This window comes from Phaenicophaeus curvirostris, chromosome 4 (genome assembly GCF_032191515.1).
Source record: "Phaenicophaeus curvirostris isolate KB17595 chromosome 4, BPBGC_Pcur_1.0, whole genome shotgun sequence".
Classification (NCBI taxonomy): domain Eukaryota; kingdom Metazoa; phylum Chordata; class Aves; order Cuculiformes; family Cuculidae; genus Phaenicophaeus; species Phaenicophaeus curvirostris.
Genome location: NC_091395.1, coordinates 14,662,563 through 14,687,052, shown reverse-complemented (window position 1 = coordinate 14,687,052; position 24,490 = coordinate 14,662,563). Strand labels below are relative to the sequence as shown.

The following is a 24,490-nucleotide window of genomic DNA, read 5'->3' as shown; positions in this document are numbered from 1 at the left end:
TGATTTATAAAAGCTGATGGGCATTTCAGCAAATATGAGCAACTTGGAATTGTAGTTGTAGGATGAGGTTTTAAATAAAAAGGTGGGAAGAAGCATGAATGATTTAACGAGGATTCATTTGATTTCAGCTGTGGAAAGTTTTTGGACACTTATTGTATCAGCAAAAGCAATATTTACTATGTGACTTGTGTTTTTTATTAAATCTGCACTTGATTTTGACTTTCGTCTCAAAAGTGAAAAGAACATTGTGCTGCATTAGAAGAGCATGTCAGTGTGTCCCCTCTAGAGCAAGGTAGTGCTGCATGGAATGATAGAATAGTTTGGATTGGAAGGGACCATGAAGGTCATCTAGTTCAACCCCCCTACAATGAGCAGGGACATCTTCAACTAGATCAGGTTGCTCAGAGTGCTCCGTCCAACCTGACCTTGAATGTTTCCACCTACCACCAAAGTGGGCAACCTAATATCTAATCTAAAGTTTCCTTCTTTTAGCTTAAAACTGTCACCACTTGTCTTATCATAGACCCTGCTAAAAAGTTTGTCCCCATATTTCCTGTAAGCTCCTTTTAAGTACTAAAAGGCTGTGGGTCTACCCTGAGCCTTCTCTTGTCCATGCTGAACAACCCTAACTTTCTCATCAGGTCCCATAGGCTTATGTGTGTATTCAGGTTTCAAAGGTGGTCACAAATCTGATCTTCTCTTACAGTGTGAGGGTCTTTGCTCCCCCAGTCACTGTGTTCTGATCCATCCACTCAAGAGGTGTGGGAAGAGTGGTTGTCAGTGAAGACTGAGGCAAAAAAGTTATTGATTATCTGTCCTGGTTTTAGCCCCAGCTGGTAACAAAGCCCCACTTGCCTGCTTGCTCATTCGTTCCCTGCTGCCCCCTCCTTCCCTCCCTCCAATGGTACGGGGAGGAGAATTTCAAAGAAGGGGTAAAACTCATCGATTGGGTTAAAGACAGTTTAGTATAGAACAGCAAAGGAAGGGAAAAATGACAGTAACAATAAAAGAATCTACAAAGCAAATGATACACAGCTCAGCCACTTACTGTAGAGAAAAATCAACGCTTGCCCTGGTCTTGAGCAGTGATACCTCCCCGCAGCCAGCTCCCCCCTGTTAAATACTGAGCATGACATCGTATGGTGTTGAATATCGCTTTGGCCGGTTTGGATTGGCTCTCCAAACTGTGTCACCTTCCAGCTTCTTGTGCACTTCCTGTCTTACTAGGGAGAAAGTAAACTCTGCCCCAGCCAAAAGCAGCTTAGTACCTCAGCCTTCTCCTCGTATGTTGTTACCGGTTTGCCAGTCTTGTTCATCAGGGGGTACACTTCCATTGACCTTCCTTTTCTGGCTGACATCTCTAATAGAAGCCTTTCTTATTATTCTTTGCATCCCTTGCGAAGTTCACCTCCAGCTGTGGCTTGCCCTTCCTGACCCCATCCCTACACAACCAGGCAGCATCCCTATACTCTTCGCAGGGTACCTGTCCTTGCTTCCTCCGCCTATGCATTTCCTTCTTGCCCCTTAGTCTGGCTAGCAGATCTCCACTTGCCCATGCCGGTGCCTTGCTTTTCTTTCCTGATTTCTTACACCTGGGTACTGAGACCTCTTGCACTCTATGGAAAGCATCCTTAAGGATAAGCCAGCGCTCTTCTACTTTCTTGTCCCTGGGGGGGCAGTTTCCTAGGGGGTCCTATTGAATATCTTCTTGAAGAGATGGAAATTTACTTTCCTGAAATTCAGGGTCCTGACTTCACTGTTTGCCTGACCAATATCTCTCAGGATTGTGCACTCTACCAGTGCGTATCTCTCTTCCCCTTCAAGTCTAGTTTAAAGCTTTGTCAATGAGCCCTGCTATCTCGTGAGCAAAGACCCTCTTGTCCCTTTGAGAAAAGAGAATCCCATCTGATGCCAACAAGCCTGGTGTTGTGCAGGCCATGCCATTATTAAAAATGCCAAGGTTGTGGTGATGACACCAGCCATGGAGCCGTGTATTAATGGACTGGGTGCATCTGTTTCTTCCAATGTCACTGCCCACAACTGGAACGAGAGACAAAAAAAAGTAACCTGTGCTCCATACTCCCTTACCATCCATCCCAAGGCCCCAGAGTCTCTTTTGGTTGCTCTTAGACTGTGCATTGTGGCTTCATGACCATCTACGTGGAAGAGCAATAGCAGGAAAGAGTGTGAGGGCTATAGCAGCCTAGGAAGTTCCCTAGTCATGTCCTTAACAGGGGACCCAGGGCAACACTAGACTTCCCTAAGAGCAGGGTCTGTCTGGCATATTGGACCCTCTCCATTTTTGCAGCATTTTTGATGCTTGATGATAGTATGCAATAATGTTCTTTTAGCTTGTTAAACTGTTTCCACATCACCAGGTTAACATCAGAAAAAGATGTATTAGGTGATTTAGTTCATCTCTGTCAGATAAGCAGTATTCACTGCTATGGTCTTATTCTGAGTTTCATCCAGGTTAGTTTTGAATGAATTGCAGACCGTACCTAGGACATCACAGTCTGGGTACTTCAAAGTTATGACTTTTTGCTAGAAATCAGATATCTGTACTTTTGTAAAAAAATGGCATGAAGAAAATTACTCTTGTATACTAACTTTGGATTCTGATACATTACAGATCATTTAACCTAGCCCATCTACTCAAGGAGAAATGTGAAAGGCTAAAAAAGCCAAAGCTATCATGGTTTTAATTATTTTAACCAGGAGACCTTTGGATGTATCAGTCCTTGAAAAACTTGAGCTGTGCTATATGCGATACCTATGTAAGGAAATAAGGGATATCACCTTACTCCACAAATAAACTATAGCACAGAAGAGAAAATAATCCTAAAAAAGTTATTTTGACTGCCTTTATGATGAGATGGATACGGGCATAACCTTAATTACAGTCTTTTGCCCTCACAAGATATCTAACGCTCTTTGTGTGTGATTGCTGCTCATGGGACAGAGTGACTGTTTCTCTTTCATTAGCTCTTGTAGACTTACCATAGAGATCCTCCTTCAGTCTTCTACGTGGGGTTGCATTTGGGAATTGGAGTATGACAGGATTCACGTTTGGCAGGGACATTCTGTCAGATCAAAAGAGTGCAGCTGGGAAGATAAAGGTCAAAGGAAATGATAAAATATGCAAATTTAGGTAGGGCATTTTGAGTGCTAGCTGGTTGTGAGGGAGAGAAGGTCATTGGTATTGCTTGGCTCCTGCCTTAGTTGGGGTCAAATTGGTTTGTCTGATTCAAAAGCGGGGCAAGGAATTAAACTGTGTGGAGCAGGAACAGAAATAGAAAGAATATTTTAAAAGTAGAGAGAGCAGCAAAGGTCACTTAGACTCCGCACCTAAATTTGGCAGCTGGGTGCAGAGCTTGGTCTGTCAGACATCTGAAGAACTCATTTGTTTGTGGGGTTACCTGAGCTTTTGATTGACAGTGTTACCTGATGCATTTCTTTGCTGTTCTGTGTTCACTTTTAATGCACAGCATGCTATTTTTACACTTTTCAACACAGATGCAATGTTCTGTGGTTTTATAATAAGAAGCTAATGGAAGCTTTAAATAAAAAGAAAAACAAACAACATACTACTTAACAGGACAAAAAAGGCATCATATGGTACTTCTAACTTGTCTTCAGTTGAGAATTCACTATGAAAATTTCTGAAGTCTGAAATGGATCTGGTGAATAGGAGAAGGTAAAGATTTTTAAAAACGTTTATATGTTTCTTTTAAAGGTCAAGAAATATCATAAGAGAAGATTGAAATCACTTCATGTGAATTGTTCCTGTAACACATCCAAGTGGCTTTTATATCTTTGTTTTGATATTATTTTTTTTTACAGAGCTGTAGGCAGTCAAGATACTTTTTTTGCCACTTAAGAACAACAGGAATATGGGGACAAGGAGAAACCAGAACAGTGAAAAAGGACTTGGTAACACACATCAGCTTAATTTTAGGCAGAATGCGTATGCCTTCACACTAAAGGGATTCTGTTTGTCCTTGGCTAGAGACTACAAAATGACACCAAACAGAGGATCAGCTTGAGGATGTTATCAGGAATGACCAAAAAAGTCAGTTTAAACAGTTTTGGTACCTCTGAGATTCATTGTAGTATTAAATAATTGAAAACAAAAGGCTTGTTGGTGTTTTGAAACATTCATGTTTGGAATAAAATCAGAGGCTGACACAGTCAGATGTGAGTTAGAAAGGAGGGGAAAAACAGAGAGAGTAGCAGCACATTAATTTATCAAGTGAAGGTAGTGGATTCTGCTCCCCTTCCCCTGTCTTTTCTTCTCTTTGACTCAAAGCTTGTTTGGGCTTTTTCTTAGGAATTGGTATTAATTAATTTTATTTTCTTTTAATATCAGAGCCTTCTAAGTAGTAAACTTGACAGATGACAAGGTAACTTCCATGGGAGGAAACTCGTGGTGCATAGTGCCTCCATTAGTGACCTGATGCTATCGTCAGGTCGGCCAGCCCTGTCTGCACCAGTTAACGTGCTGGCCCACAGTCACAGAACTGCTCACGTCCCCCTAGTCTGGACAAGGGCCAGACTACTCTCTCAAGTTCTAATCCACTCAGCATCTGAGCCCTCTGCTTCTATGGCTCGGTGTGCTGCAGTGTGCGAGGGTTGCGTTGTTCTTCTTCAGCTCATGCAGTCTGAGGAATTCAAACTCATGTTTTCCTTCGACTCCAGTTTGGAGGCTACATAGGCAACAATTTAGGGCATGTGCTAACAATGAGTTAACAGAAACAGATTTTTCTTAAGGTTTTCAGTATCTTGGCTAGTACCAGAAGTACCATGCACAGGTTTAGGCAAAATAAATAATCCCATGTACATTTTGCTGTTGGAATGATTCCTTACCTGGATGAGGGCATTGAGGCACTGGCCCAGGGAGGCTGTGGATTTTCCCTCCCTGGAGGTGTTCACGGCCAGGTTGGATGGGGCCTTGGGCAGCCTGGTCTGGTGGGAGGTGTCCCTGCCCATGGCAGGGGGGTTGGAACTGGATGACATTTAAAGGTCTCTTCCAACTCAAACCATTCTATGATTCTGATATTTAACTGTGTTCATGCATTTATTTTCTTGATTCTCCCGTCTTAGACAGCTGCCTGTTTCTGGAGAGTCTGGTCAGCATGTAGTCAGCAAAGGCAACACCTCGTTGGGCAGTTCTGCCATGATACCAGTGTCCTTTTGGGAACACTCTGAATGAAGATCATTAAAAAAAAATCATCTTTCTCTGAAACTAAATTGAAAATAAATTCTACAGGCCATCTAAAGGCCACTTTCTCTATCCCTGCTGAAAGTATGAATCAGAAGGGCTGTAAAGGTATTTGGGTTGTGGTAGGCAAATTACCTTGTAGCATTGATTTTGAGATTTCAGAGCTTTTATTCTGAAGAAAAAATGATCACTTGCCTTGCAGCCAAACCTGAGCATTCGGCAACACTCAGGAAGTCTCAAGTGTAGAAAGTGAACTATAAATTGGCTTCTAGACTATGGGGTTTTTTTGCTAGGCCAAGGACACTGGAGAAGGCAGCAAGGAGGGAAGGATATGAGCTTATGGAAACAGGTCATTAAGGTTATTGGATCTTGTAATGTATGTTACTTGTTACAAAACCAGACTTTAGAAAATCATGGGCCCCAGAATACTCCTCTCGTCTTGAAAGCATATGCAGATATAACAAACCGGAGGAGCAGATGAGGTTTTCTCCTCCATCTCTGTCCCAGTTCTTTTGACTGACTCTGCTGCTATTTCCAATAAAGAGTAATTTAGACCTCTTGGTGTTCAGCGCCCGCTTTTGGAGAGCTGGTGTGTAGCTGCAGCTTCATTTAATAAATGAAACCAAAACTTCACGAACTGGTGTGTGATCACACAGTATTCATAGAAAGTGGTGTAACTCTCATATTTACAAATACGCAACTGTTTTCTGCTCTGTAGTTTGAAAAATTATTTTCAAGAGTTTGCTTCTACTTATAACGTGCAGAAGAATACTGTAGACAGCTGCTTGCTTCTTTTACTATTTGCAGTGATATGGTATACAAAATTATAACTTTGCAATTGTGATTCCTGCTTTGAGTACTCTGAAAAATTGTAGCCTAATTAAATAATTGTGGCAGCTGTTTATTTTTTTTTTTAAATACGTATTTGCAGCCGAGAGTTACAAGGAAACCCAGATGGTAAAGATAAAGGAAGAACCAATGGAAGTTGACATTCATGATTCACAGGCTTCAGTGTCACCCAGCCAACCCAACCAAACTGTTGGCTACAGCACTTTATTAGGGCGAGACATTAGTGAACACATACAGAAGGCACCAGAAGGTCGTGTGCTCCCAGAAAGAAATCTGTTCAGCCAAGATATATCAGTGAAGATGGCATCTGAGCTGCTCTTCCAGTTATCAGGTAAAAGCAGTGGAACTAGTCCATAGTTGAATGAAGGAGCGTAAAGAGATTGTGTACAACCATGAAGGTGCTATGGAAGTGTGAAATGGCTAAGGCTGAAAAACAGTAAGAGTTAGAGCCTTTCTGCCCTCACATTTGGAATGCATAAGCCTTGCCAAATGTCCCCCATAGTTAGCATATGCTTTAGAGCACTGTGACAGTCAGGTCAAGTTCACGATATTTGAACTGAATTGGAAAAGCTGGAGTTCAGCTCCTGTGTTTTTGAAAGCTAATTAAATAATTCATGACAACTGGTTGATCCAGGCCTTTGAGTACAGGGGAACCTATAGATGGCAGTCACTGGCATAAGGGGCCGTGGCTGCTGCACGCGGTGCTCCTGGGGCCGCACTGGCCATTTCTCTTGACAAAGAAGTTAAACCTCAGCTATTGCATAAAGGCAGTGATCTCAGCACTGTGTTTAATGTTTGTATTGCATGCTTTGCATGGACCACTAACACTGAAATATGAAGCTGAAAAAAGCGTGTTGGAAATTCGTTTAAATAAAGTCATGCCCATTCTCTAATCATGCCGTAACCATTTACCCTAAATTACTCTGGATTATGCTGTTATCAGAAAGCATTAAAATAGTTCTGCTGAAAAAAACTGACAGGGAAAATATGATACATGCTAATTGCAAAAAAACCGTGTATGTTCCTCTGCAGAAAAGGTGAGCAAAGAGCACAACCACAATAAAGATAATGCCATCAGAACTACAGCCAGGTAAGTACAGTACCCTGTTATCTGCAAGCTATAGTGTAAATGGCCTTGCTTCATTTTGTTTTGTGAACAAATGTATCTGTCTCCTGCAAATGTGACCTGATATTACAAGCGTAAGATATTTACATTATACCTGTAATCTGAAAAATTGCACCTATAGAGCTGATTGCTTAGAGTTCATGAGACTAAAGCCGTTTGGTCCAATTTGACTGTTCTCTGATGAAGTATTCGCACATCATTTTAAGAATTATTTTTTCTACTTTTTTCTACAAAACCTGAAACTTAAACAAAACTGCATTGTACATGTAGCACTTGAGGGCAGAGCAGGCTGACTACTGAATGAGCAGGCTGGCAACTGAATTTTAAGACATGGACCAGTGTAAGAAGAGGTGATTTTCATGCTTCTGTGTCAAACTTGGATTTCTTTAATAAAATTTCAGTTTAGCGTTTGTATTATCTCAATACCTACTAGAGATGGATTTTTAAAAGTCAGACTGTTAAACAATGCTAATGAAACATTTGTTAACGATTGCAGTCACATTGATACAATAAATGAAATTATTCAGAATACAGAGACATGAACCAATTATAGCACGTGATGCTAAAGAACTTCACAGTATTGTGGCTGGGAGCCATAAGTTGTTTACATATGCATGAGCAGCGAAGTGAGGTATCCCTATGGGAAAATTGAAAGCTCTTACATAATAAGTGGTAGCTAGAATTGGTAAAAACTTAGGAGCCCATGGTGAGAAGTAGGCAGGAGTTGGCAAGGGTATGTTTATTTCCTCCATGAAAGTTCCCTAATCAATGTGGATGGTTTGGAGACTGAGCACACTGAAGCAACAAAGAGTTCCTTCAAAGCAAGAGTAAGACCTCTGTGCCTCTGCAGCCTTTTCTACAGAAGTTCCCAACATGTTCAGTGCCGGCTAGGACAACTTTGTCCAGACAGAAATTAAAACACATTTCAGTTTCAGAAGAAATAATATGTTGTTCTTAAGTTCTTACGCCTATCCCAGTCATTCATGGTGACAAATAAATAATGTGTTTTTAATAAATTGACCAGCTTAGTATATGCATGTTAGGGACTTTCTGATGTTACGAGTTGAAAGAAAATTAAATTGAGCTTTTAACTTCTGGCTGCTGTGAATGCTTCCCATATTTGCTAGTTTGAGAATTTGTGGGATATGCAGCCTGAATAGCCTTCCTGTGACTACTTAAAAAGCATAAACCTGAGAGATACCTACGCAGACAAATGTAATGTTGTCCAAGCTTTCATTAACCATCCAGCATGCCTTGCAGTGAGGGGGTGAAATAGATTTCAGTGTCTCCTGATGTTAGCGGCAGGACTGGTGTGAGAATCCAGAGCTACTTTTGGATCTATCAAAGATAATGCAAACTGGAAAAGCTGGGGACAGTTCAAAGATAACTTCCCCTTCTTCTAGCTGCCGTCTTTTAAGGAGGTAGCATGGTTGGCTGTGGTGAAACTTGCACTGAGTTTTGCTGAGAAGTCCTAATAGTGGCTGCTACCCATCAGGGCGTGGAATGCTGAGTGCTTGATGCAGTTCTGGGTGCTTTTCTTATCTTCCCTGTCTATCAACAGAAGATGACATGAATGAGAAGAGCTTCTTAAGGGGAATTGAGTTCAAAGAGACTGACTTGAAAGACGTTGCCAAAAAAAAAAACCCCACCCAGAACCAAACAAACAGCTGGAAGTCTTTTCCGGTAAGGTATGATGCCTTCTCAAAACCAGAATATGCTGGAGCAGACAGTGGAGGGTACAGGGACTCGGACTGCATTAAGGAAACATGTGGTGTTGCAGTTTGGCTCGCTAGCCTGCATCTGGAGAAGTGACAGAAAGGCATTTGAATCACAGTTATGAGAAGTTTGCTGACAGCTGCAGAGAGCCAAGGTGGGGTCAGTGTTGTCCACCTGTGAGTAGCTGGGGAGCAGAGAGATTAATCTGCATCGTTGGTGAGTGTCTTGAATCGGCAAAGCCCAGCAAGATGGGGTATACAAGCACTTTTTGCTGTCTTGTTCCACATTAACATTTCTAACTATCACCTATCTGTTGCTATTCCTTCTGTGAGTATTCCTGGACTTTGTGAGCTTCCATATGACTTTGCTTAAGCAGCTGAAACTGGCAAGGATTCCTCACAGTTCAATGACTGAGTGAGATAGTAGAGCCTGCCATCTGTGATACGAAGACAGAAAGTGGAGAAGCAAATGATCTCGAAGTGAGTACACCAGCGTAAGATGCCAAGATAAGTTTCTTTCATCTAGAGAACTGTGTAGCCATAAAACTGGAAAAGTACAGCCCGGAAAAAAAAACCTCCTAAAACTTAAACTTCATCAGAAGTGACTTCATGATTGAGAACAGTTGATGTAGTTTTTTACTATGAAGCAGGAGCCTCTCACTCCATACTTCACACTGGGAATTGAAGGGCATATCTGCTGAAGCAAAAATAATAATAGGGGCAGCGCTGAAGAGACTCAGCTGCCGTTCTAGAGGAAGGCAGAAGAAGGGATCCAAGGATGGTTCTGTAATTCACTGGCAGCCCATGGTGGAGAAGGAAGTCCTTGGGACAGAACACGATGCAATCTTCAACAGCAACCTGCTCATTATATGTAGCCTAGCTTGCAATAGATAGGCTCTGCATCATCTCATGTTGCTTAGAACTAGCAATAAGCAGTGTCCCAGTGACTGAATCTGAGGCACAAGCCGGCAGGCCAGTGTGGAAACCTTAATGGATTACAAAATTGAAGAGTTGCAACAGTAATAATACAGGGATTTTTTTTGTTAGTGGTTTTCTTTCAAATCATTATTAAAGCAGTGAGAGGAATGTTGCAATAAATGATGCCATATTTTTATACGCGTCAGTCTGGTTTATATTACAGCACCCCTGAATGGGAGTGTGAGTCTTGGAAAAAGTTAAGTTTTGCATGCATGAGCTGAAGCTGTTCTGCTTTATCTTGATCACTTGTTTTCTTGAGTATGATGGATTGTTTAGCTATCTGCATACACTGAACTGCTCAAGTTCAGGGCAGGTTCGTGCCTTACTTTTCAGCACAACCTAATGTTGACCGTGTTTATGGTTATATTCAAATTTCTGTAGAAATACCAAAATATCCTATTAACTGTCACTTATGGAAAAGCATAAAATGAGTAATGGCCAAAAAAACTTAATGAGAAAGTAAATAGCATGATTGCTGCAAGTATTACATGGTCAAGTTAACCATTTACCAACAAGTTGCCCAAAAGCTGAAGGGATCTGACTAAGAATACAAGTGTCTTATTGGAGAACACCTTGTTCCCTCTTTGCAGAGAAACTGTATCAGGGGAAAATTATGTTAAGTCCCATTGTTCAGATTGACACCTTGGGGATCTGGACTGGTGGGGTCAACTGGGTTGGTGCTGCTGGCACACTTTCTGGGTCTGGACTAGCTGCTGTGCCACACTTTGTAAGACCTCATAATACGTTCTTTCTCCTGAAAAGGTTCTTGGATTTTATTACTGAATAAGAACAGGCTGCAGAAATGAGCTGATCTCCTGTCTTGTACCTTTAAAACACCTACTTTATGACAGCCTGTTAAGGATTCTCAACGTGAGAGAGATCAGATTTAATGTAACTCTTATTTTGCTTAGAAGAAATTGATAGTTTGCGTGCAGGTGCAATACACTACCATGGAAAGCAGTTTTCCAAGAAAGACTGTCCTTTTCCATTTTTTATTTCTCTGATGTACCTGTTACTGACGTCTGTGCTGTAGACAAGGAATCCTTGTTTCTGTTATGATCTTTAACTGAGAAGAAAACAAAATACTTCTGACAGAAATGCCAATTTACTATTAAAACTAACTTTCTACTGCCTGTTAATTAAAACCAAAGCATGCTATGTTTTTTGGATTCAAGTAGCTGATAATTTTTGCACTTAATACTCTTCGGGAAGTATCCATTCAGTTGGTTTATACGAATTGTTTCCTGCTTTAAAAGTCAAACGCATGGACATAATTTCATTCATGGAATGTTGTCTTAAAAGAGAGCTATTCAGCATTGCAACCTAAAATTTGAAAAGTTTTGGTTTAAAAATAATTACTTTATACCCGAGATTATTAAATAACAGTATTTCCCACATCTCCTAATTGTCCTCTGCAGGTTTGACAGTGGAATACAAATTTTTGAAACATTAATTTAAGTGATCCATATGTTATTGTGATATAGTAAATCTGAGATGTTGAAGTATAGTTAAAATCTTTTGGGAGGACCTCAGTTTTTCCTCTGGGATGCAATTTTATTAAAGCATGCCTCTTCTCCACACCTTGTATCACAGTCTGCATATTTTTCAGCATGAATTCTGCAAATAAAACAAGTCTTTTAACAAGATGGTATTTGTTAGAATATTAAGGTGTTAGGGTCAAAAATAACGTTTATTTCTTCTATTAACTGCTATTTTGTTTACAAAAAGACATCTCCTTTTTTCCTATAGCCCTTTCTTTTCTGAAGACACATTTAGACAATCACCATTCACTTCCAACTCAAAAGATCTCCTGCCTAATGAAACTACTCTTCATGGAAGGACATCTGCACCAGGTCAGATATGTTTTTCTTTCATTGCTTCTAGTTAATACATCTTTTTAAAATTTTCTTACTGTGAACTCCACCACCTGATGTCGTTTGCTTTGTCAAAAGGCAGTGATCTCTCTGTCACAATAAGTGCTTATTATTATATTAAGAAGGAAAAAAGCTAAATATTGCTGAAGCATTTATATTACGAGACTTTAAACTATTTCTGTGAACTCTGCAAAAGTCTACAACATACTAAACTCTGCAGTATTAATGGGGTGGGGGTTGCGTGTGTTTCCTATATGTAAATTAACTTCACCAGTGTCAGATGACTGTCTCCTATTCTCCTGTTACTGGCCGTTTCCATCTTCATCTCTCAGAGTACAAATGAAACGTATGGAGTACATATATCAGAGTAGCCGAGTTTGGCAATACAATTTTCCTGCCTTTAACGGTAGTTTAGAAACCTTTTTGGAAGGATTTTGTGTTCTTAAAACGTGCTGAAAGGCCTGAATATCTGTGGGTACGTTCCCACTGATCTTCTGAACTAGCTGACAGGGATTTTATGTCCAGATATAACTTGGGCTATATTCCTGCATTAGAATGGAAAATAGAAGCATGTAACAATACTATTCACGGTGACACTGAACACATGCAAGAACTTGATACGTGCCTTTGCTGTCCTGTTGCCAAATAACTCATTTGCTAGTTCACTGCTATCTGTTCTTAAATTAATTGCTCTTGGGTTCTAAAGGTCAGTAATTACACTGCCAGCCATAGTGGGGGTTATTCACCTTTTCTTAGCAATCAATAAAGTTTTGGGCACGTTACTGCTAATTTTCAGCTATAGACTGTCATTTAATTTACAACTTAACAGACCCTTCATTTTTTTTAATGCTTGAATAGTCATTTGACAGCTTGTGAAGTGGCAGATGAGGTTAGGAGGTAGACATTGTCTAAGGGTAAATATGCATAGCAGGAAGAAGAAAATTTGTAGACAAGGTCTTCAGGCTAGCCTCAACTGCACTTTTGCAAGGAACTAGTGGATTTTGTAACTTGAGGTGAGGAGAACCAGATCAGGTGTGGTGCTTTTAAGTATTAAAATGTAAACCAGATTAGCACTTCAGTCCTGGCTTTTGACCTTGGCATAACATGGAATATTCATATACCCAGGTGAAAGACGAGAACTCTTTGACTCCTCAGGCAGTGCTTGATACCTCAGAGGACATGGCCTTTAGCAGCAATACTCTTGCATCATACCAAGGTGAATGTATAAGAATTTCAATTCTCTGTAAGACTTTATTTTAAGTGAGGCCACTAAAATTGTGGATTGATTTTAGTGACAGGTTTAATCTTCTGCTTAAAAGATACATATTATCTAGCTGGGTAGGACCTCCTAAAGTTTTAGAACGTCTTCTGAGGAACTGGGTATTATATGTTTATGCTGCTCCATATTCTGCCTTATGGAATATAAGTATTACTTTGATAGGTCTGTGCATTATAAGACACTGATATGTAATAGCAACATGTAAGTGAAAATCAAAAATGCCAGTTTCTGCTTCATTTTTATTTTTGGAACAACCGTGTCATTCCAAATCTCTTGATTTTTCTCAGCTTCATAAGAAATTCTTGGACCTGAAGTGCAACTTTACAGTAGCACCAGGAATGTGATTTAATTTTTTAATTAATTACAAATGTGTGGTACTCATGTAAAAGAATAGCAGAATACCCACAGGTAGCTTTCCTACTAGCTTCAGCCTTGGAAGAAGAAATAGTCTGAATAGTGCTATGGATGGCTCAGAAGAAACTTTATTCCTGCAGAGATTAGCATAAAGGAATAGTAATAAATCCTTGGAAAGGCCAATAGAGTGCAACAGAAAATGCTGTGGAAATGTGTGTGTGGTGTCCCATGGATAAGCTGTGTGCCCTCACTTGAGGTTTGGTGTGGGTTACTTCGTCCCTGAAACAGCATAGTAAGAAGCAGAAAAGAACAGCATAAGAAAATGACAGGAAATTCCCAGTCCAGTGTCATCTTAAAGGCATCAAATAAAATCCAAGCCGGCTAACTGTTGATGGCCAAGAGTGTTCATTAAGCAGTGCCCATACCCAAAAATGTGACTCAGTGCTGACTCTCTGTGACCAGGCTTGACGCAGGCAGTCAGGGTGGCATGAGGAAGCCTTCACTGCCGCTTGGCCTGGGTGGTCTCTGTGGAACCACATGTACATAGTGCGTCCTTCCAAGAAAGCACCAATATGGGCGGTTATATCCCCAGGCTCCTGCCAACTTTCTGTCTGCAGACTTCTTGGCACCCTTGCTGAAGAGGAATTGGGAAAAGTGACAGGAACATAGGACAGTAAAATCTGTCATGTGTCAAATTCAGTACTTTTCTAAAATAGGTAACAACATTATGTAATCTTATTCATTATCAAGATCCATCTTAAACCTGTCATCCTTATTATTTGTATGAGGACACTGTTTCAGAAGCTCTCCCCATTGAAGGGCTAGAACACTCTTTTCAGCCTGGATTTATTCACCGCATGTTCTACTTTTGTTGTTTTACCAATGCTGCCCTTCAACTTTGATAATTCTTCTCCCTCATGATGTTCGCCATCCAATGTGCCATCTTACATCACCCTAATCCTGTCTTAATTTTGGAAAAGTAAGCCAGACAATATCTTTTAGTCTTCTTTAGTATGATAGGGTTTCTTTTTCCTGACTGATATCATAGCTTTTTTCTGCCTGTGTTTAGGGAAATTAATTTCTGCAAATACGAGTATTCGGAACTATATATGCTATTTTACAGGAGGATTTCCCAATAACATTTTTGGTGGCGTGCAGTCTTCTATATGTATATTGGAAATGCCTCTCCTGATTAATCACAGTCTTTGTAATTATAACATGCTGATGACTCTCGGTACATTTGCAAATCCAATAGTAACATGTTTTTCTTTTTACTTTGCAATTTCAGTTGATGATTTCAGCATGCAGCACAATTTCTTGCTCCTGCTTCATGGGCATATGACCTTGTAATTTGAATTGTTTCACTTATTGCTGTAGCTCTCAAGATTATTTCTTTAATACTCTGACATTTCTGAATATTGATGATATTCCTTTCATTCGTGCTATGCTGGGGGTTTTATGTTACAGCTATTAAAAAGTATTTTAAAATACAGTTGGTCCAAAGTTCAGTTCTTGAGACTTCAGCTTATTGGCCTCTTCAACGCAAACCACTTCTCTTCTGACAGTAAAAGTAGTAGCCAGTTTATAAGAAAATTGCCAGATCAGGTATTTAAGAGGAAGAGCACCCTTTGTGGGGCACTGAGTATATAAGATCCCCAAGGAGAATGAAATAATTAGGAAAGACGTATTAAAAGATGTGTGAGCACAATACACTGATCAGGGTATTTACTGGAGGGAAAAAAAAAAAAACCTAAATAAATAATTACGTAGTAGTGGATTTGGCCTGAAATAAAGGTGAAGTAATCCTGATCAGCAGCAGTATTGCAGGTGGGAGAAGTGGTTCTTGGGCAGCAGCTCTTAAGTCTGGTAGCCAAAGAAATGACAATGAAATCTCCAACAGCTGTCAGAAGGGAGCTCAACAGCCCTGCAGAAGTCGTGGTAACTCCCTGATAATCTGTGGTGAATTCTTAATATTCTGAGAAGGAAAGAAAGTAGTTACTTATAGTGTGTAGTTCAAAAGTATTGGATAGATCTGGGGAAATACTTCACTTCCGTCTTAAGGTATTTCATATGTTAATAACCAAAGTAAGTTGTAGTTACAGGACACTTTTCTGTACTAGAGTTCCTGACCAAATAAGATAATTTTTACTAAAAATGGAAATAAAATAAAATATCATTGATGTCCGTATCAACCACTTCACTCAAAATTTACCATAGTATCAAAGTCATATGTAATGCAAAGTTGAATCCAAAACAATTCAATAATTACAGCTTTCCCCTAAAAGAATAGCAAAATGACCTTTTTTGGCCTAGCAAATGGGAGGGAGGAGAAATGAAAATTTTCATTTCTAACAGTTGCTTTAAAAGGCATTTTTATCTGTTTTATAAGACTTGTCTTTTGACAGAATAGAGTTTAATTTTATGTCAGACTATATAGTTCAGACCAGATCACTAGATTAATCAAAAACTTGATCTTATGCTGGTGTTCATGACCCTTGGCCAATCTTTAATGTGTTTTAATAGTTTTACACTATCTCACTGACTCATTCTGTAAATGAAACCTGCCTTCATGAAATCCAGATGAGTGATATTCACTATTCCTTTTCTGATCAGTTCATTAATATTGGCAAGGGCTCCATCCCTGGGTTTTTGGGAGTATTTTTTCTTCCATGTGTGTCTGAGTGTAATATAATAATATTTCATTATTTTGTCTCCTATTCACCAAGGACCCGGTATTCTCCTTCATTTACTTTTACAGTGCCAAATATTGAAACTATCTCATCTGTAGAGGATTAAATTTAAAAAAAACCAAACCTTTTGTGAAAATTCACTACTTCTTGCAAAACTGTAGTTTTGAGTGTGGTAAGAGAATTTCATACGACTAAAATAGATTTTTGAGACTAGATAAGGTAGGTTTTGGGGAGTTGGAGGCCATAAAGAACCCTGTTTTTTTAAATTTTGTCCATTGGTGCCAGAGCTAAATTTGCTAGTGTTATTTATTTTAATGAAATGAAGCCAATAATGTTCCTCCAATACCTTTTTGAAAATGCATCAGAGCCTCTTCTGTGACTGTGTCTCCAGACACATCCTTTACTGACCTGTAAGATGACAGATAGGCCGTGCTTCCTCTGCAGAAATGTCCAGAAGCCAATACTGAATCAGTGGTGTGATACATAGTTCAGGAGAAAATTGGAAATACAGGGCAAAAATTTTGGATTTTGATACTGTCAGTGGTATTTTTATTGATGATGCAATTAGTGGCATTATCCCATACTTATGTTTATTGAATAAAATAATATGTGTAACAAAGGTTACCATATGTTTGGAACTACGGGACTATTCAGGAGATGTACACGTTTCTGTTGTTATTGTTCATACTCACACCCTCCCACTATTTCTTTTCCCTAAAACAGTAATTCTGCTGAAACTTTAATACACTTAAAGGGAAAATCTGCCTGCTCCCTGAGGCTCATCTTTGCACAAGCAGTGCTAACATTTGTATGGCCACATTGTAAGCTAGATCAGGGGATGCAGGGAACTAATCTGCTTTTTTTTTCCTAATAGTTTGTGGGAATGTTGGGATGTGAGCAGTGTGAAAGCAAAGCCGTATCTTTCAGCCGTGTGAAATTTCAGCATTTGTGTGAGAATGATGTGGCTGTGACCACACTTAATCTTGTTGACTTTCTTCTGTGACTGCAGTTGAAAAATACCTCCTGTGGATTTAGAATTTTAACTTGAACGTGATAAATAATCGATCTGTTCATGTTGAACAGATAACACTTCTTTTACTATGAATTATTTTACATTGTGTCTACCTACCTAATCCCTTTTAAAATACACTTCAAGGTCAATATACCTCTTGATGTTGTAATTTTGCGTGGCTTAAAGAGTCTAGAAAGCAGATAGCAAGAGTTCTTTTGGTCCAACCTGCAAACTTGCTCATTCATGTATACTGTTCTCCAGCGGTATTTGTGCTTGATTCTGATCTCCTGGGCTCTGGAGCAAACTAAACTTCTGCAGCCATCTACAGCAGCCAGCTCTGAATTTTGCGTCATCTGTAGGTTAGTTAAGAAAATCAGGACCTCAGTAAACTGAATATGAGGTTAGAGCAAATCCTGGTGTTGTTTCCATTTCTTCACAAGTTACCAGTGGCAGTTTTCCTTCTTGGTCTGTTTGTGCCTGCTGCCAGACTTCCCACTTTTACCTTACGTTGTCCCCGAGACCACTGTAACGGCACTGCAGAAATAAAGAACACCTGGAGGGTTTGATTTTGTGTAGGGGACTTCTGGGACTTTGGACTTTTGGACACACGCTGGAAAGTGTCCTTGAGCCATAGGGGACTGCGAAACCCACAAGCCCTGAGGATTTCTGCTAGTGATCGACAGGGCTCTCTCAGGCTGTCCTTGTATGACAGATGCTCCAGTCCCTTAATCATATTTGCCAAAGTTCAGACTTCTTTGAAAGACTAAAAGAATTTTTCAAGATCCTAGCAGTGGTTTCTGCCCTGTGATGGAACAGCAATTTTTATTGCTAGTATAGTTGCAGAGGGAGAGCACACGCACGTGAATTGACTTACGTAGTGCGTGTGGGGTTTTTTCCTGCTTTATCCCGTTATTTGCGCTTTTGGTCATTTTATTTGCTTTCAGTTTTGGTCTGAGTTATGGCAGGTCTGCTGCCTGTGTCTGCCCAGGACATTAGGTATCCGCTTCAGTTTCTTGATGATGAGAGTGCCTGACCCCTATTGGCTTCCTGGCAGGGTGGAAAAGTGTAGAGTGGCACTTAATTCACTGCGCAAGACATGCTCCATCAGGCACTCGGTCCTGTTGTTCATTTCTATCTCGGTATTTCTGTGAAATGTGCTTCTTGAAAGCAGCGTTGGAGGTGGATGCCACGCTGCTGTCATTGCTGCCTGCAGAACACAATGGTGGGTACTCACTGAGCCTTGCAAAGTCACTCCTTGCAGTCCTCGAAAGCACCCATTTAATTTTATTCCTCTTCTGGAGCTTGTCTGGGGCAAGATTCAACAAGGTATTCTGCTTTTTGTGTACGTGTACGCATGTGTGTGCAAGTGTATGTTTGTGTAAAAATCCATGCAGATGTATGAAAGCGAGTACTGGAGAGATCCCTCTGACAAATCCAACCTGTACGACAGCTTCAGAGCTTCTAGGAAAGTTTTTCTGACAGAGTGGCGGATTGATTTGAGTAACTGATTTTAGTTCAGCTCCAACGCGCATTTTACTTTCATCCTTCACACAAAAAGAATGTCTTTGGAGGGCATATTGACTGGTGTACACTCTCTGTCTTTGCACTTTCTAGAAGGCTTGGGACTGTCAGGCATTGTGGTTACTCTCTGAAGTCTGATAGCAAGAGACAGATAGCTGGCAAGTCATGGGAGTGATTCAAGGAAGGTGAGATAGTTGAACTGCTATAGAAGTGGGCTGCGCTTGGCACAGTTCTCCAAAGCAAGACAGATTTTGCAGAATTTGTTCAACATAATTCAGTGCTATACTGTGCGACAGTGGTTCTGGCTCTAGCGTGGTTTTGATCTGTCGCATCCTGTCTTCAGATTCCCATGATTGTCTGCCTGGGTGCAGCCTTCTTTCACTATGCACCCAACTGCCTTGACAACCGCTTTGCACTACAGTCATCGAGCAGAGGGTTCCAAATTTCTGGTCCGTTTAATGGGATCATAACCGAGGCGGCTGCAACTGATTACAGCGTTACGTTTTCCTTGCAGCTTTTTCTGGCTCTGCTGCCGAACAAGTTTGCATCTAGTGGATGTGTGTAGCAGCTCTGTGGTACGGTGACAGCGACTGTGTCCTGAGCAGCCATCGCAGTCTTCGTAACCAACAAAATCCCTTTCAGAACTGAAAATACTCTAATGACAAACAGGCTGTTTAATATCAGCAAATCACCTCTTGCTCAAACCTGCCTGGTGCATTCTTTGGCTAAAATAGGAAAAGGTTTAGGCTGAACATTAGGAAAAAATTTTTCACGGAAGGGGTGATTGGGCACTGGCAGAGGCTGCCCAGGGAGGGGGTTGAGTCACCTTCCCTGGAGGGGTTTAAGCGATGGGTGGACAAGGCACTGAGGGACATGGTTTAGTGTTAGATAGGAGTGGTTGGACTCGATGATCCGGTGGGTCTCTTCCAACCTGGTGATTCTATGATTCTGTAAGTGAGGTGTACAGCATGTGCATAGGTTGTACATGTGTTTATTTTTCTCAGCAATCAGTATTTATTGGCTATTCTCACAGCAACTGAGGGGAATGTGTTCAGATGCTTCCAAGGAACACATGAAACTCCTGGTGAATTGACCAGTCTCTCTTTTAGTACCGCACATGCTAAACAGGAGGACTTTGCATGAATTAGGCAGACAGAGTGCACTTCTTTTCCTTGTGAAGTCACTGCACTAATTATTTTCCCAATTATTTACAGGACCTTCAAGATGATTAAAACAGGCTGGCTGTCTTGAAAGGCACTGGACATCTATTTGAAAGTTTGTGATCCTTGTTTTATTATGGGCTGCCTTTATACGGGGTAACTTTTTTCCCCTCCATTACTATGCAGTCTTCTCATTGAGGCAAAAATATTTTTATTTCAATTCCCTTTTATGGTTGTTCCTCCTAAAGCAGGATCAGTCCCATGATAAAGGACAGAAGAACAAAGTAATTTTACTCAGAACAAATACCGTCTGGTTTCATTCAAAATAAACATGAACTAAACCTCATTCATTAAACCTGGCAAACTAAAAGCTGTTAAAAAATATCACCAACATCAAATCCAAAGCAAAATGGCCAAAGATAACTGTTTCATCCCACATGAAAAAATAAATCTTGGTAACTGGATTTTTTACTGTTTCACAGCAGGGCGGATTTTGGCATCTCTTATAATTTTTTAATATGTTTTCTGAATCTCTAACAGTTTTTCAAGAGCAAGGTTTTTTTTAAAAAGTAAAAAAAATTATCATTGTCAATAATTTTAAATAAGTACATAACACACGTGGAGGTAAAATTTGAGAAGGGCTTCCTGAGCAGCTGTAGTCACCCAAAGTACAGAATGAAAAACATAGGATTTTGCCCACCTTCTCTTCTGCTGGCAAGTGAATTTAGGACAACATCAGGCTGTCCAGCAAGTCCTAGTCCTGGGGACCTGTGTTTTGATGCAGGTGACAGAAGACAACTTCATGAAGGACAACCATGAAGTGACAGAATGTGGGTTTTAGGAAAGGACGAAGGGAAAACAGTAGATGCCTTCACAACTGTAACCAACTTAGAGATTAATATGGAAAAAAGGCTAACGGCAATTGTTGCCAAGTCCTTGAGGAAATTTGACCTCATGAGTTGAGTGAGGCTTTGGCGCTGCCTCCCACAACATGCGCATAGTAAGCAGAGAAACTGAGAGTCAGTATTACTATAATTAAGTGGGTTTTAAGTAGCTGTCAAACTCCAGGGACCATGGGCTGTTCTACAGGGGTCTGTGCTTACTCTGGTATTTATCAGTCCTTTTATTAACGTTGTGGGTGATGGGAGGGAAAGCTTGTTTATTAAATGCCCTGGTGACACCACGCATGGACGTACTCTAACCTCTTCGGAGGACAGAATTAGAGTTAGTCTTATCTTGGGGAACTGAAGAAACAGTCTAGAAAACAGTAGCCAAATTAATTGAGGACAAAATACTGTGCTTGGGGGAGTTGAGTGCCACAAAGAAATGGGGAGAGGCGGATGCCAAGGCAGTGCAACTTAAGGGAGGGATCTGCAGTAATCTTGGTCAGACACTGCATGCAGAGCTGACGTCGCACGCATTGCAGAAAGGGCAAACATCCAGCTGAGATGTTGGGAATGTTGTCTGTAAGGTATATGTGGTAATTCTGCTCTACAGCTGGAGCCCTAAATTCAGTTTTGGGCGCTGGAATCCAATAGCGATGTGGAGAACAGTGGTGGTCAGAGGTATAAAAAACATGAGCTGTGCTTAAAAGCTGAAGAATTTGTGTTTATTTAGACTGGAGAAGAAAAGAGGGGAGAGACATGATAATGGTATTCAAATACGTAAAATGACAGCTTTGAGAGAAAAAGAATAAACCTTGCCTATGTTCATGTGAGCAGAATAAGAAATAACAGGCTTAAATGAGAGCAGAGGAGATTTGAGGTTAAACATCAAGTAAAACTTTCCAGCAGCAGGGTGGTTTTGCACTGGCACAACTGTCACAGGAGGCTGTGGAAGCTCTGTCACGGGAAGGCTTTTCAAAAAATAAGTTAGACAAGCAGCTGTCGGGACCGACGGGGTGTGTTTGGTGTGTGCCTGCTGTGCCTCCAGGCGAGGGAAAGAAAGCCAGCCTCCTGAGGTCCCTTCCAGCTCTAATTCTGTGATACAAATTCAGTAGCAAAGCTATAATGACGACTAAATAACCTCTTGAAAGAGACTTCATAAAACAGGCTTTTGGTTTATAAACAGTCAGCATGCTGTGTTTTAGACTGCATCTAATTTCAACCCGTCCTCTTTTGTCTTAGTATCAGAATCTTTTGTAAAAGTGAACATCAGCATTGAGTTCATATTTCACTGAATATGAAACTTTTCCAAATAGAAGCTTAACATGAAATAGAAAGGTTTTAAAATCACTTCTCTCGCTCTGCAAAAGGAATTGGGACACATCATTCCTGATATTACTTTGCAGAGTTACCTTAGGTCTCTTCAGTCCTCACCTATCTTATCCTGTACAAGGTTGTCTTCTACAATATTTGTCTGCCTAATATCTGTCTAAACTAAGTAATTTAGTAAACTAAATGCAAAATTCATCAGGCTACCTGGACATCTATATATATACAAAGACCATTATTTAAAAATAATCTAAGCAAAGTTGAGGAGAAGATTTTTTTTCTGCTACAGCGTGATTTCAATCAGGGTACAAATTTGCCTTTCTCGTTGCTGGGTGTTATAGTTACATTTCAGACAGTCATGGTGCCAACTAGTGCCCTGCAAATGCAACTCAAGCAGAAGGCAGATGGAAGGGTAGTGCTGAAGGGAGGACAAGATGCTTTGCAGGTAGAGGCATGTGCTTACGAGAAGAGGGAGAGCAAGGAAAGAGGTAAATCTTTTCAAAGAGTGAGTTAAGGGCTTCAAGGAAGTGGCGGATTCACTGGTTACCACTCAGGGAACCTGCAATAAAAGCAGTAAGAACATTTTCTTTTACAGCGGCAGCCACCTAAGGTGAAGGGTGTTGTTCTTCCCTGGCAGCTTGCTGAAACGTGGAAAGGTGGATCTGGCCAACTGTTTGCAGTTACTTTCATCTAGTTTTGACTCTTGTGTGTTAATTAAGTCAGCTCAGCAAGAGGGACTTAGTCTGCATTTGGGGCTTGATTTTGCATTCCCCCACTGGGATTTCTGGTTACCAGCTTACAGTTTCCTCTAGTACAGCAGCTATTACTTTGCTGAAAAAGATGCAGAAGGCTAAAAAGAAACACGTAGTCTAAAGGCCAGTTTATCTTTACTTGTAGCTGAATTCTGGATGGAGAGCACCAGTGTTAGCCTCTGCAAAATGCCCTAGACGTGCTGTTGCCTTCTCTTTGTGTTAGAAAAGCCCCCATTTCAGGTGGACTTGCAAGTGGAAATTGGCACAGGGACAAAAACAAAAGGGGGAAAAAAACAGAGAATTTGTACATATGCCATAATGGTCTTAAACGTGCACAGATGTCTCTGAGTGATTTTTAAAAGGGTTTCTAGGAAGTATGTCTTAAGCAGAATTGTAGGAAAGAAATTAAAAAGCTAGAAACTTATTGGCATTATGGAAATTAATTAATTGTGGTTTAAAAATAAAAATTGGAGCAAATTGCACTTTCATAAGTTCATACGAACTCAGTGTTGTAGCACCCAAAATAAATGTTACAAGCAGTGTAAATGCTTGAGGTAGAGGTGAGGGCTGCCTGCTTTGGAGTGAATTAGAGAGAGCTTATGCATTATTTTGAAACAGAATATATTGTGCAAGAATAACAGAAAGCACATTATCAGGTTTTTCTCTGGCACCAGATGCAGAATTTAACTTTTATTTACAATAGCTATTATTTCTAAAGAAGCAAAAAAAAGTCAAGTTATGATGGTGGAGCTCTTCACTACAGAAAGGACTGATTGTTGGCCAGCAATGTTCAGGTAAGCTTTTAAAACACTTTTGAGGGAGCAGATTTGTTGGTGCTTCCTATCCCTTTCTTGCAATGTCTCAAGTCCTCTGTGAAAAAAATTAACCCGTTTCCATCTGGGCCATCTTGTATTACCTCATCTGTAGTCATGAAACCAAACTGACCTCCTTCACTGTGATAACTGAATGACTGAAGAACTCCTGGAGCCTGTGTGGTGGGTTAGAGGGGCTCTTCCATCACTGCTATTTTTTGGCCTGTAAATTCATAGTTCAGGGCCTTACTTTGCATATGTCAGGAATTTTACATTGTTCTGTTCTTTCTTATCATGTAAGGAATGAAGCTACCACCAAGACCATCCTGTTTATGCTAAAGCAGTACAATGGGTAATACAAGCTGGGGGGATAGAGGCTGTTGTCCAGTGTTATCCTCAACTTGGTGTCATAGTGTAAAAATAATTTTCAACAAATGACTGCAACATCATTGCAGGTTTAGGGTTCCTTAAAAATCTGCCACTGCAGCCACCTTGCACAGAACTTAGGTAGACTGATTAAAGTTTTGAACTGGGGATTTTCTCTCTTCTTCATTGTTTCTTATCTTTTAAGCGTAATACAGACAATAAAAACAAATCTCAAAGCTTTATAATGCAGATGAAGGCTATCGTAAGGATCACTGTTTACTCATAAGTTTTCTGTTGCAGAAGTGAAGCTAAAATAAGTGTTAGTTTTGACACAAAGGTAGAAGGTGAGGAGTGGTCTTGTGTTCTGAAGTCAGTGTGTCTTTGCCCTGACTCAGATTTTGTTTTTCTCACCCTGCTTCCAACTGTCCATTTTTGAGCAATGGGCTTAGTCTTAGCAGTGAAGTGGTCTTCACTGTTTCCCCATGTTTCTCTATGGATGCATCTTTAAAGTTCATCTTTTATTTGTTTCTATTCTTTTCACAAACCCTGACATCTCTGTCACTTCTCA

The 24,490-nt window shown here is 40.3% G+C and overlaps 1 protein-coding gene across 5 annotated transcripts in view; it reads left to right on the top strand.

Annotated features, from left to right (window-relative positions):
• The window catches only part of ZNF827 (zinc finger protein 827), a 104,073-nt gene that overhangs the window by 60,033 nt on the left and 19,550 nt on the right, over positions 1-24,490 (top strand). For all 5 annotated transcript variants that reach the window (XR_011337321.1, XR_011337320.1, XR_011337322.1 and 2 more), the window contains exons 6-8: positions 6,153-6,401; positions 7,103-7,160; positions 11,639-11,742. Coding sequence is in view for 2 of the 5 variants with exons in the window: in XM_069855321.1 (XP_069711422.1) it covers positions 6,153-6,401; positions 7,103-7,160; positions 11,639-11,742 (411 nt within the window). In the remaining 3 variants the exon portion in view is untranslated. The remainder of the gene's footprint in view (positions 1-6,152; positions 6,402-7,102; positions 7,161-11,638; positions 11,743-24,490) is intronic.